Consider the following 14,741-nt stretch of genomic DNA (forward strand, 5'->3'; position numbering starts at 1 on the left):
CTCGATAGGAACAATTCTCAATTCAGATGGAGAATTGTGTTCGACAGGATCCAGGGGAGCTGAAAGGAGCTCGTTTCCTCCCCAGCACCAAACATGAAATACACATGAAATACACAATACAACAATTAGACAAGCTGAGAACAATGCTCTTCTTCTGTTGTCATTATTTGTGCGGTTGGTCCTGCTGCGCTGCTGCAACCAAATCTGTTCTGAACTGTTTTGTCCTCCGAGAAGCAGAAATGTTCCTTTCTAGGAACTGTGAATGTCGGCCTGTGAGCAATGTTACGAGTGTCTCATGCAGAAAGGGCTTCTGTCCTTTCTGCCTCCTCATCTCATCTCAGAGAGCTTTTCGTAGCGCTCATGGCGTGCGGGAGCTTCAGTCCCCGTCATGTGACAGGATGTTCTGCCTGATGGGTTTCAACTGTTGACGCTTCCTGTCAGAGACCTTCGCTCCATCATCAGTGGAAAACTCACCCACACACACACATTCAAAACCAACACATTCTTCCACACACAGGAATGAGGTCAGCTCTCTGCAGGATGTACTCGCTCCTTTTATTTGGAGATGTCTTACAAGAGAGTGTGTCGAAGATGTGGTTCAGATTCACATCAGCGGGATAACTTTTGTCACTTTTTCACCGACTTGTTCTCCTCCGTCTCTCTTCTACTTTTCTCAGATGAAGCCAGGGAACACACAGACCAACTCAAGTTCAGACATGCCTGCAACACGCAGGATGGTTATAGGGTGTAACTAGTGTGTGTCTGAACTGTCTGCACAGTATTTTGTTGGATGTGTTATTCTTGTTAAGTCAATTACATTATACGCTGCGTTCCAGGTCCGTCTGCATTAATCTCAGTCAACAGACGAGTGAACAAAAAAATAGATTGGTGGGAAAAGAAAACAGTGGCGATGACACTGAAACACGGCAGGACATGAATAGACTCGTTGGCAGGCTGGTCGGGATGCTACAAAACCACATCAGCCTCTCTGACAGCTCTGTGACGCTACCTGCTAAGTGAACGGGACAGCTGGCGCTCAGCTGAGGGTTATTTTCAGCCGGAAGGAGAGCGAAGGCGACGGGATGAAGAGGAAAGGCAGTTGTGCACATTGAAGCGTGTAAACTCGAGTGGGCAGTGGAACGTGTATCACGTACAGAAGAGCGACGGCTTCCTGTTTACACAACATGATGCAATGCATCCTGGGATCCCACAGGTGCTGCTGCACCTTCACAACGGGTCATTGTTGTCTATCATCAGTGGGCCAAACCAGGAACACAAGGACCTCGCTCGCCCGTTCACGCTCTCTTGTTCTTTTCTAGCGTTTGAAGCGTAATCGATGACATCATCGCTGCTGTTCTCCGCCTGATGTTCCAGCATCTGGTTCACATCTGTTAATAAGCGAGATGATATCAACAAGGCGTCATGATTTTATTAACTTTCATGCTCCTCATACTGAAGCTATTTGTTGTTTTACTTTGAAAGGTCACACCTTCTAAACAAGATGAATAGTAATATCAACATGTTCTTTAACGTTGCAAAAATGCTATTTTTTCCTTTGGGATAACAACATAAATCTGAATAATGCATCAGCATGAGCACACACTTATGGAACAATAAGCTGGTGTGAACATGTTGGGCAACATGGCGTCTTATGGCGTCCGGTTCTTTGCTGAACTCTTCTTCTTTACTTCTTTTCTCTCTGCTCCATTTGTAACGCAGACTGACCGCTTCGTTAATCACATCCAGAGCTCTTCAGCCTCCTCTCCACAGCATCACACTATTCCTTCAGTCATTCCTCTCTCCAATGAGGAGCTGGTCAAACTCTTCCCAGCCCATTGAAACCAGTGTGACTGCAGCGCACTGAGCATCTGTTGGTGGTTGAGAGTAATCGTCTCCGGCCGTTCAGGTGAGGCAGTCGGCTGGAAGACGGCAGCACGGAGATCAGCCTCAGTGGTTATGCCTTATTAATGTGTTTTGTGGCCGCCGCCTCGTCTGGCTGGAGGAAGCTATTTATGTGACTTTCTGCTGGTCTCAGATTACCAGACTGGTGAGCGCCGAGGGTCCGGGTCAAAGCCCATAGGTCGCTTTGTGTGTGTGTGTGTGTGTGTGTGTGTGTGTGACAGTCACGAGCACAACGCAGCCAGGGGAATGCGTGGCGGTGGTCGCTGTCCTCCGGCCCGTATGAAGCATGTGTTTGTTCGGCATGTGAAGTTTCACAGTTGCTGGATGAGACGCGTGGAGCTCAGTTGCCAAATGGCCGCGCTCCTTTTCACCTGTTTAACCCTAATCCACTGCTCCAGTGTGTGTGTGTGTGTGTGTGTGTGTGTGTGTGTGTGTGTGTGTGTGTGTGTGTGTGTGTGTGTGTGTGTGTGTGATTCCTGGGGTCCGTGGGTGTTTTCCTTGGCTCTGGCATTAATCCACCTGGCTGTGGACACACACGCACTCTCATCAATGACTGGATTAGGGCGCTAATCCCTCAGATCCCACAACATGAGCGCACACACATGCATGTGTGCAAACACGCACACACACACACACACACACACACACTGTTTGAAACCGTGTCAGTTATGCAATAGCGATCATAACGAGGAGCCGCGTGTCGGCATGAGCGTCGTTGAAGTTCTGCCATTTTGTCAAATGTGCCTCGAAAGAAAAGTCTGGAGATTAAACGCCTGTTCACGTGCGCCTCGCATTCCTGCAGCAAACTCCTCCAGAGCGCCAGAAAGCAAACACACAACCAGAACTGCTGCCTGCTTTGGTTTATTGTGAGGTCGAGCATTATGCCATCAGGCATTACGTCTCCTTTATTAACACGCCTGTGGGCTTTGTAATAAAATGATAAGCCGGGTTGAGTTCAGGTCGTTGATTAATGCATATTTTCACACGTCACATGACGAAAAATGAGTCAATTAAGGCCGAGAAATAGTTTGAATGCTCCATTAAGCTCCTGCTGAGTCTCTGGGTCTTGATTATTGATCTTGTTGGTGTATTTGTAGCGTGAGATTAAGCATTAACCAAAACACTTACCTCCAGGTAACGTTCAATGTCTGGACTGCAAGAAACTGCAGATACAATATGTAATGTGTTTATAGACCACGTTCATGTTTACACTTCCACAAAGTCCTGTTCTCCGCTGTCTGCAGTCCATCACGTCTCCTCGAGCTGAAGGCACGAGGCCAGTGTGCAGGAAACATGCGAGATGGACGAGATCAGAGAGTCTTTATTGTTTCAGTTCTTCAGTGTCAACCGTTGAATTAAATACTCAATGTGCTTTAAGACAAAAAAAAGCTTCAGCAGACAGAAATGGAAAAAAATTATGTATTTTATATTCCAATTTTCCAGCGTACCGATGAAAGAAACGGAGGTTTTAAATCCGCTGTGTGCACCTGGAGGCGTGTGGAAACCCTCCGTGAACACACTGAACACTCAAAGTCTAGATTTCCAACCAGCTTGACACCTGAACAGGTTCACGTGTCCTCAGTCGATGGAACGAGCGACAGGAAATAATCTGCTGCACTCACAGCGCATTATGCTGAGAGGCGGCGATTGTGTTTTATTATCTTTTGTTGTAGTAGAAACAAAACACCGCAGTGACCCGGCGATGGTGACATGAATGAACGAGACAAGCATTTTGGCTTTTCCACTTTTGTTCCCAGACTTCCAGACAAATGACGGAGACGCTCTGGCGTTGAGTCATTATTCACTTCCTGTTGCCCTCTCCTCTCTCCGTGTGTTTCCCACCATCTCTGAAAGCCGCTGACTGTCAGTCTCTCCCATGTTTCATCGCAGCGTGCGCGACCCTATTCTGCCTTCCCACATTACTGTTTAATAGGAGCCTTCCTCCCTGGTGAGCAGCGATAAGCTAATGGTTCGGGAATTGCTCGGCATTAAGCGGCCACGTCTGTCAAAAGGAGCCGGAAAGAAGCGGCGGTCGACTGTTATGGAGCGAATAGTTCCTCAAATCTTTCCCTCCGCTGAGAGGAGCTGTTGGACGGGGGGTTCATGCACGTCTGTAATCGTAGGAGAGGCCAGATAATTGGCTTGCTTCCTCCGTTCTGATTGGCCTCCCAGAAGGAGGCTGATTAATGCAGAACACCTACTCTGTCAATTTGAATATTTTTGAAGAGCAGCTCTTGTTCACGTGTGGTTTTGTTTCTTGTTTTAGTTTCCGTGTGAGGCGACTGAGCAGTTTAAACTCAACACAGGAACATTATCTTGACCGTGTTTTTCAGGTTTATCGTGCGCTCCATGAGGTTTATTCAGGCTGCAGGAGCCGCTCAGGAACAATAGAGACAGGAAATGTCCAGGGCAGGCTGGAAATTGGTTAAAGCAAGAGTAAATCTGTAATGTACGAGGAGTGGTCTCGTGGTGTGTAATGAAAACATCTCCGAGAGCAGAAAACAGGATCTGTGGGATCGTAAAGACAGAACATTGAACGTCTCTCCCACTAAAACTGCTCCTCTCCACATTGAGCTGTCGATTACTCGAGTATCCTCTGGCTATTAGACTGTGTGTGTGTGTGTGTGTGTGTGTGTGTGTGTGTGTGTGTGTGTGTGTGTGTGTGAGAGAGAGAGGGAGTGAGAGAGAGATAAAGAGTGAGGGAAGGAGAGAACGACCAAACGAGTGTAAGTGTAAAATGGAGAGCTATGTCTGGTTGTTAAGGATACATTTCCTCTCCACTTTGATCGGAAGTGGCTTACTGTCGCTCTCACCCAAATGGACACACACACACACACACACACACACACACACACACACACACACACACTGCAGTTTACTGAGTCGAATGGAGGAGGCTGCTCTGTTTGTAACATTAGCCGACTGTTGGGTTAGCCAACCTGAAACACGACGCTCTCTTACTGATGACCTTTCCTGCCGTGTGGCAGATGTGTGTGTCCAGGACCTTTTGCGTGTGCGTTTAAACCGGCACGTGTGCGTGTCCAATCAGCAGATGTTGTGAGTGAATACGGGACATCACTGTTTTGTATTATAATATTTCAACGTTGCCGTCTGGAGAGGCTCTGCCTGTGAACGCCTCACACCTCCTAGTGCGTGTGTGTGTGTGTGTGTGTGTGTGTGTGTGTGTGAGCATATTGTGCTTTAAAGTCTGCTTTGTTCTTTTTGCTCAGACGTCCTTCAAATGGCAGCAATCAGATTGCACTGGAAGAAACGGCCACAGGCCGTAATAATACACAGAGACACTAAAACCAGTCCAGGCATTTAAGCCGCCGTCTCGAGGGCTGACAGATAGCAGCTGACCCCTGATAGCGCTGCATGCTCCTCCATCACGCTTCCCTCTCACTCCTCCTCCCCCTTCCTCCCTTTCTCCCTTTTTCCTTCTCCATTTCTTTGTGCTCTCTTCTGCACTCTCTCACTCCTCGCATTCAATTTATTCGTCCTCTCACTGACACACACAAATCACACAGACTTGCCCACAAGCGCCCTTCTGCAGGTCTCTCTCTCTCTCTCTCTCTCTCTCTCTCTCTCTCTCTCTCTCTCTCTCTCTCTCTCTCTCTCTGGGCTTGTGGATGAGTCACACCATGACCGGTGAGGTGCTGAGAGATGCTCAATGTCATCTTCTCCTCCGGTCCGAGCGGCCCGTCCTCCACTTTCGTGCTGAAAGATGAAAAAAAAAATCACCTTTTAATTGCTTCACTTTGTTGGTCAAGATGAGACTCGTCAAGGAAAGTTGTGGAGACGTGGTTGACATGTGATCGGGGGAGCACACACAGGCTCTTGTCATGCGCTGTCATTGAGTGTAAAGTTCGGATCGCAGTGGACAGTACGCAGCAGGACGCATGCTGGCAATGATCGTGCCCATGCATGCAGAGGTACCAGCGTTAGTGATGAAAGGATGAGGATCAGTGTCATGGCGGCGCTGTGCCTGCAGAGCGTTTAGCGGCGCGTGCTAATGCTAACAGAGGGACCTCACATCTCTAATCCTGCGCTCGTGAGTTTCATGGCATTGGTTTGTGCAGGCGACGTAAAGCAGAGTTGGGATGATGACGGCGTGGTACATAAACATTTTGAGACTTCACCGTCACAATATTAGAATGTGTAAGCTGCAAAGCTTTGACGATTAGACGGAGGCTTAAGCCTGAGCCTATTCATTCTAATAATACAGGAGAGAACAAGGCCAAAGGTCTTGCAGATGATTTACTCACTTATTATGTACATGAACAAGCATTGTGGGCTTTGGATGCTGCAGATATAGTACATATATATATATAATATATATCAGTTTATTTCATTGCCATCCTATCTATTAATTCATATATTTCATGAGAAATAAATTGAATTCTATCGAAGTCCAACAGAATCATCTCAAACCTTCTTTCCTCTTTCACACCACTGACGTCTCCATGTGATCCTGTGGATTCATATTATGTCTCTGTGTGTGTGAGAGATATGCTTTTGTCTGGCAGTAATTAAAGCGGAGAAATCTTAAAAAGATGTTGCATCACACAATATCTTCACCTGCAGCTGAACATCCTCCTCGTGCGTCGTGTTCGCCTCCGGCTGAGCGGCGTCGATGTGGACGGCGATGTTTCTGTCTTACATCATTTCTCTTCATTTCAGCTGCAGCTTGACTTCCGTTTTAACCACGTTGACAGCCCTTGTTTGAATGTATTCATATGTTATGTATTTGCGTGTGTGTGTGTGAGCTCTCGGATCCTTTATTAAATGCATACATGTGAATGTGTGTCAGGCTCGCTCATTAGCGTTGAATGGGAGATGATGTCGTGCTCGGCTCCGCTGCTCACACGTCTCACCAGGTAATCATGCAGACGAACACGTTCAGCCTCCTCCTGCAACCGGCTGCGTTGAGGCCGCGGAGGCAGCGAGTAGCGGCGGCTGCTAACGCCGCCGTCACGTTCATGTTCACTGAATAGTTCACACAGCAGCGTCAGGAACGATCGCTCTCTGACTGAAGCTGTGAATAATAACGTCGTCCCTTTTCTTTTTCTCCTCCTCTTCCTCTTCTTCGCCCTTATCTCTTCCTCTTGTCCTATTCCACCCTCCTTTCCTGCATCCTCTCTCCTCGTAGGGGAGCACCTGCGCGTCTGCCCGCAGGGTTACACCTGCTGCACCAGCGACATGGAGGACAACCTGGCCGCGCTGAGCCGCAGGGAGATGGAGGGACTCCTGAAAGAGGCCGGCCGCTCCCTGCAGAGCTCCCTCACCGGACAGTACAAGGCCTTCGATGGTGAGTCTGTGGATCCAACGCTATAACCATGACATGTATTATTATTATTATTATTATTCACAACACACAGACGGGAGGAGAGAAGGTTTATCATCACGTCCACTGATTGATGCAGATCATTGATTTATTGTCACGCTCATACAGGAGAGGGTGACGCCGTGCAGTTTGTCAGGATGCATCTCAACAATACTATATATAAATATTAATATTTCATGAGAGGACTTGATACATGCATTCCTGCAACTGACTTTAATAAGTTTCAGTATGAGCAGAAATATGTGCCACTCGAAATTTGTCTGAACCTAATTAATTGATAATAAAAAAAAATTCAATCACGTAATGTAATTCCAATGTGAAACTGAAATGAATATGTTGATATGAATATAGTCATACATATGAATTAAATTGCTCTGTCACTGTGTCTGATCCTCTATAACAGTTGAGGAGCAGAGGAGCAGGTCGCAGCCTCGCTCTGCGTTGTGTTTGTTTAGTGGATTCAATCCAAAGTGTCAGCAACAAGAAGAGGACTCACACTTTAATGTCGTCCTTCTTGAAGCGACTCCTGCAGCCGGAGGAGCTGCAGGAGTCGCTGCGTCTCTCCAGTGTTGTGATGACTGATGTGGAGAAAAGGTCTGCTTCACTAAACCCATAGCCAAATATTGTGTTAGCGCTTTGAAAGATGAACTTAAAGAAGGACTAAACGAAGCGCTCCGAGTGGGAGAGAAGAAGAGAGAGAGAGATTTTCAATCTCGGCACATTGGCACACCGAGTCAATTATTTGTGTCTAATGACCTGCTCCAGTTCTTAGACGGTGTCTCTGAGCTTCACTTGTTCGTCGGTGACAGTGGACCCGTCGGCGCTCTGCGTGCGGCTAGTTAGCTTGACCTTTAGCGTCCCTGATTAGCGGCAGAGTGACATATCTTTACTCTTCCTCCATCGCTGTGCTGCTTTCTCACAGGCTCTCCTTGTCACTCAGAGGGCGGCTGGCTGTGCCAAACGCACACAGTCACCCTGCCAAGTACACACATAAACACACACACACACACACAAACCTGGCCAGGACATACAAATCATCTCCAAGTGAGTTTATGTCGTCCTGCAGTTCTTGAGCTTTCCCAATTTTTCAGGAAAGCACCTCGTTTAGCGCGGCGTGCCTGTAAACAACGACAGACACACACTCTCAGCTCCGGCCTCTAAACATCCTCATGACGTGCGTCCAGACGCCCGTCGTTAAACACACAGACACACACATGGAAACTTGTGTTGCCTCATTCCCCATGTGTGCTCAGAGTTTATGGTTCTGCGTTGCCCATCCCGTTCCCATGAACCTCACGTCACAGGAACGCCTCAAGGGAATGTCTTCCATTTCAGCACAAACATCCAACCTCCTCCTCTTCGCCCAGAGCCGGTCTGCCTTCACAGCCGCTGACCTCAAAGCCTCGATGCCTCCAGCCGGGCAGCACAGCACCGCATCATACACAGCAATGTATTCATAACGTGCAAAAAAACAAACACTTAATACCTTTTATTCATTTTCTTCTAAGTCTCCGCTGCATATAGAGTTATACGAGCCATTGGCTGGTGGTGGAGGCACATAACCGTGTTCCTGCCGTCTAAAGTCTCTGTTTCTCTGGTCCTCTTATCTCACCCCAATCAGCCTCAGATGGTGATGCAGAGCTGACGGAGGGAGGACAGAAATATATGTGTGCTGAGGCCGTGAGGTCTGAGAACCATATGTTGTTGACTGCATACTCAGACTGGGGTTAATTGGACCATGACACGTTGCATTTGCTGCCACATGATCAGCGCAACTCGGGAGGACCCATCCATTCTTGGAAAAGACATCCTCTTGTTCGCTGTGGGAAAGTGAAAAGGTCAAAGAGGACGTGTTTCTGTTTCAGGCTTTGATAAACAAGTTAGGACTGGAAGGAGTGTGGGTTGTTGGATCTTGTTCAACTATTCAGGAAGGTTGTTACGGTTTAACAGAGGTGAAGAAGAGATGACTCCAGATCGGGTTTTCTTTCCTGGCTGAAACAGAGTTCAGTGACATTGTACCACGCTGCCAGTTGCTGCACATCTGGCTGTGTTTAGCAGGGTGTGGGCGAGCTAGCGCCATGTGGCTAAATGCAGGGTGTTACTGTTCCAGGCAGACGAGGACTTTTAGGTCCAGGAACTTTGGAAGAAGCCTCGACCAAGCCACAGATTAGAGGACCAGCATGCTCACATCCAGCTGGCTCTGGTGCTGCAGGCCTGCAGCCTGCACTGTATGTATTAATGTGTGTGCGTGCACATATATATATGTGTGTGTGTGTGTGTGTGTGTGTGTGTGTGTGTGTGTGTGTGTGTGTGTGTGTGTGTGTGTGTGTGTGTGTGTGAGCAAGCAGATGTGTGTTTATATGCATGTGTTTGTAAGCTTGTGGTTTGGTGTGTGTGATGGGTTTTTGTGTACAGCGTGTGTGTGTGTGTGTGTGTGTGTGTGTGTGTGTAGTTTTCACTCGGTAGTCCTGCCACTGCTGTGCAGACTGTGCAGAGAGGTAGAAACTAAATAATATATCATGTTAAACAAAGATACGTTTAATGCAGCGGAGTAAAAACAGGATGGAGAGGAGGCGACAGAATGAAATAGAGATGGAGAGAAGGATAAAAGATCCAGAAGAAAGAGGACGACGTGACATCAGAGCAAGGGCGAAGTAAGAGATGGACGAGTGAAGAGGGCGAGAGAGAGAGAGAGAGAGAGAGGGAAGAGGAAGAGGAAGGACGGAGGAAGAGAGATGAGGTTACATATGAAAGTGAGAGGGAAAAGGTCAGCGAGGACACAGAGTGATGGCAGCAAAGGGACTTCTGTGAGAGAGCAACCAGGTGTGAGAGACAGACGGGAGCCTTAAACCTGACAGGTGGTGTTTGGCCTAATGGTCCCATCACGAGCATCTCATCCAGTGTGTGTGTGTGTGTGTGTGTTCACTTGTACTGCTGCCACATATAGCTTCATGCAAAAGCACATGTTTGTACAAGAGGATACTTATTTAGTCTAAACCAAGATCAAAAGAAAAATACAATATTATTCACACAATTCATCCCTGTTCTTCACATTTAAGACTTGGTTTGTACGGTGTGTGAGGTTGTGTGCAATCTAACTTAAATCTGAATAAAATAAGTAAATAGTAACATCCAATAAACACTATCACTGTGCCTGAGCTCTTGTTTTAATTGCCAGCATCATTTCACTAAAACTATTGATAGTTTTCATGCATAAAAAATCATCCATAGCGATGCTGATATTGGATTTCTGTCCGTGAGACAGCTTATGAATTAAACAATGACATCGGATCAGTACTCTGCGCCTCGGTGTCTGTCTCGGGACTGGAATAGTTGGATTGGTGCTTCCCAACTCTTAACTCAGGTCTTGAATCTTTAACACACACACACACACACACACACACACACACACACACACACACACACGCTCTGGCACACACTGTTCATGAGCAGCCAAATGCTTATTGGCCAGTGTTTTCCAGCCCATTTCATTTCAAGGCAGATCAGTGGTCATAGAGCTTAATCTGATTTGAAGAGTTTTGGCCGGCTGGTTTATGGGTACACTGGTTTCTAGACGACCGGGCAGGACTCGCTTATTTATTCATTAAAGTCGAGCTCTGAACATCTCCCAGCTGGACTGTTAAGTCATTCCATCTCCTCCCAGGGAGATAACCGCCGAGGGGAAATAATCCACGAGTATGACATCAAGCACTCTCAATTGTATCCCGTCATCAGATTCAGGAAACGGGCCCTAAACCCGGATCAAAGGACACGTCTGGATCGCCGTCAGCTGATAGCCGGCTGTATTCTCTTCAGTGAATAGTCTGGCGGCTCATCGGGAGATAAAACACTGTAAAGCAATCCCTGTAAGACGGTTTGATGCGCCGTGTTTACAGGTCAAAACTGGAATATATTAAAGTATACGTTGTTTAGCACCAGTTTGTTTTCTTACCACCTCCACATGAACCCAGGCTTACTCAGAGATGGTGGCTCATGCTACATCTGTCCTGCAATATTCCTACAATTAAGCAACCCATTTGATTCCCTCCCTCCTCCCGCCACCCACCCTCTAATTTCCTGCATTCAGGGTCACCTCTGGTGATGTCACAAGAGACGAGGACATCTGTTCCCATTGTGGCGCTCGATTGGCTCATTTCATCTTCATGCAAATCACGTCGGCGGGGACCCGGAGTACACTGGCCTAATTATGCCAAACACATTACTCACCAGGAGCGACGGCGCCTTGGAAGGACAGAACGAGAGAGAGAGAGAGAGAGAGAGAGAGAGAGAGAGAGAGAGAGAGAGAGAGAGAGAGAGAGAGAGAGAGAGAGAGAGAGAGAGAGAGAGAGAGAGAGAGAGAGAGAGAGAGAGAGAGAGAGAGAGAGAGAGAGAGAGAGAGAACAAGACGGCGAGAAAAGAAAGGAGGATTTCAGACAGAGAGCCAGCAGTGGAAAGTAAGATGAGACTGAAATGATAGTGAGGGTGAGGAGGAAACAAGCGAAGAGGACGGATGGAAAAAGAAACCGTCGGGTAAACGCTGCAGAATGCATGAAGAGGGAAGTCAGAGGAGAGAAAGTGGGATGAAAGCTTGTTGATGAATCGCATGCATTATGTGAAGTGTCGGCGTGTTTAATACCGGCGAGCTGTTAATAGCGTCTGAATGCTGCCGAGGGGCGCGCCGTGTTCTCGGGGCGCCGTGCGTTTGTGATAAGTGTTGTTATTGATGGAGCGTCGGACCGACACATAAACACTCTAATGGCTCCCAGATCATCTTCTGTACATCCAGAGCGCCCCAGACAGCCGGGCGCGTTCCAGCCCGTCGTGGTTATGTGTTCATCGGTCTCAGGTCTCAGAGGCTGGAGAGCCGGCTGCTCGCCGAGCAGAGAACGGAGCTCCTGGTAGAAAAGTAGACGTCACGACAGCATCCGGCCTATGAAGACACGACGGGCAGCACAGATGAGCCTCGCTCAGCCACTCGCCCTTTCTCTCCTTCTCCTGGAGATCAGGTTACCTCCAACGTGCAGGACAGGTTTGGGTTTGTTTATGCGACAACACAGCTGTTACAAAAACAGCTCATTTCTCCACCATGAGGGATTCTTTGGAAAGAGGACTCCTCGCGTGAAGAGTCATATTCGTGCTCGCCACATCTGTATCGGCAAAACAAATGTTCTCAAGCGATGAGAATTTTTACGCTAAATCCTTTTCAACGCGCGGCCGACATGCTCGCTGAAGACTTTGTGAACTCGTCACCGGGTGCAGCCGACGGTTCAAGACAACCGGAAAAACACGACGGCAGTTAGTTTACAGGCGGCGACACGATGAAGTTTAATGAACCCAGAACTCCTGCGTCTGAGTCACATGGATGTTGCGCAACTCCTTCTTGTACAAACGACGAATTTTCCCAGACTTAGATTTGGATATTCCCCAAAAGTCACAGCGGCCACCACACAATCACAAAATGCTCGACTTGTTCTCCGTGAGACATGTCTCCTCCTCCTCCTGGCGTACGTCTCATCTTTTACTCTCTGCCTCTTTCCTCCCTGCCGACCGACCAACCAGCTCACATGGTCATCAGCTTTTGCCAAATGGACAAACAGAATTAAGGCTGTGAGATATGAAAGAGATATAATGCTGCTTTCCTCTGTTTGTTCCTCGCTCTCCTTCCTTCTCGATCCTCCCTCGTCCTCTGCAGCGCTGCCAGACCTCTCTCTCGATCGGACACGTTCCTCAGCTGGTTTTACATGTTTGGTCTTAATTGTCGTTGAGTAAATGTGTGAATCTGCAATAAGCTGAAGCGTTACTATCAAATCACTGAGCACGAATATAACAATAAACCTTCTCCAGAATGTGGATTGTATGTTTTATAAAGTTCTTCTCAGCTCGGTCCCGTGTGCTTTAAAACATTTGCTGCACGTACAAGACGAGGAAAGCCAACTGGAGGAAACACAAACTAAAAGGTGCACGAGAGCGTGAGGTGAGCTGCGTTCAAGAGTCAGTGATTTCTACTCGGCCTGTGATTCCTGCATCACCAACCTGCATCAGATCAGATTATTCAATCCGCCGGTGTTAGTTGCAACTTTAGTAGACGGTGGCAAATGTTGCCCGGCCCGCTGTAATCCCTCTGCATGAGAACCTGAATCTGGATTATCCCTGGAATGAGGAGCGCGAGCCTCGGTCAGTTAATACCTCTGTGTGAGAAAGTAACTCGGGATCAGCTGCAGCGAGGTGATTGACAGCTGCAGCAGCATCAACGCTACCTCTGTTTTACTCTGAGTCTCTTGTCGAGAACAAACCTCCACGCAGGAGACGGAGGGAGGAGAGAGAGCGAGGACGATGGAGGGAGGAGAGAGAGGGAGGACGATGGAGGGAGGAGAGAGAGGGAGGACGATGGAGGGAGGAGAGAGAGGGAGGACGATGGAGGGAGGAGAGAGAGGGAGGACGATGGAGATACCAGAGAGTCCGAGGTGCAGGTAGAGGCCACTCGTCTGCGTTAAAGCACTGTGTGGATTGCCATAAGACAAAGAGAGCATTTCTATGGTTTATAAGGATTTGTGTGTCCACTTCAATATGCGTGTTTAATTAGGTAAAGAGGCAGCGGGATACGTTGGCGGAGGAAGAGAGTTAAAATAAGCCTCTGACGTGTCAAGGTGGCCTGGATGTGAAGCTCAAAGTGATTACAAATGAAATCATTAACTCTTCTCTCCGCAGGAGGAAAGTCATTAAGCCACAAATGCTCGACTTGTTCTCAGTGAGAGAGAAGAGGAAGAGGAGGAGGAGGAAGAGGAGGAGGAGGAAGAGACATGATGAAGGGACAGGTTGTCCTCACCTACTGTCACATTAAAGAAAGAAACTGCTGATAATTATCAGCATATCCGCTCCGTGTGGCCGGTCTCTGTAACACGGAGCCAACGCTCGACGTGTTCCACGATATTAAAAAGATATTCTGCAATAATCATATCCGACAAATCAGACGCTTAGAAAACACTCAAAGTGATCAAAATAATGAATCTTTGTTCCGGTCTAATTACTTCAGACCAAAAGCATTTTGCTCGTTTTTTTAAACACGTTAATGATTCTGCTCACAGGACAATATTATATTATATATTATGTAATAGCCCAGTTATTATAGTTAAGTTATTATAGCTAAGTTATTATAGCTCAGTTATTATAGCCCAGATAATATAGCTCAGTTATTATAGCTAAGTTATTATAGCTAAGTTATTATAGCTAAGTTATTATAGCTCAGTTATTATAGCCCAGATAATATAGCTCAGTTATTATAGCTAAGTTATTATAGCTAAGTTATTATAGCTAAGTTATTATAGTTAAGTTATTATAGCTCAGTTATTATAGCCCAGTTCACTATTGTAAGTCAGTTTCTGTGGACACACACAATGTCACATGCACATATTTTTGACATTTTTTATATTTTTTATTCTAGGATATATAGCATAGATACCTTTTTTCAGTAACAATAACAATAATACACATTGTT

At 47.1% G+C, this 14,741-nt stretch overlaps 1 protein-coding gene across 2 annotated transcripts in view; it reads left to right on the forward strand.

The window, feature by feature from the left end:
* Positions 1-14,741, forward strand: part of gpc1b (glypican 1b) — a 53,908-nt gene that overhangs the window by 22,548 nt on the left and 16,619 nt on the right. For both annotated transcript variants that reach the window (XM_068569185.1, XM_068569195.1), the window contains exon 3: positions 7,052-7,210. In XM_068569185.1, the coding sequence (XP_068425286.1) occupies positions 7,052-7,210 (159 nt within the window). The remainder of the gene's footprint in view (positions 1-7,051; positions 7,211-14,741) is intronic.

Source organism: Clinocottus analis, unplaced genomic scaffold, assembly GCF_023055335.1.
Source record: "Clinocottus analis isolate CAN_PGR_092001 unplaced genomic scaffold, fCliAna1.0.p SCAF_11, whole genome shotgun sequence".
Taxonomy (NCBI): Eukaryota; Metazoa; Chordata; class Actinopteri; order Perciformes; family Cottidae; genus Clinocottus; species Clinocottus analis.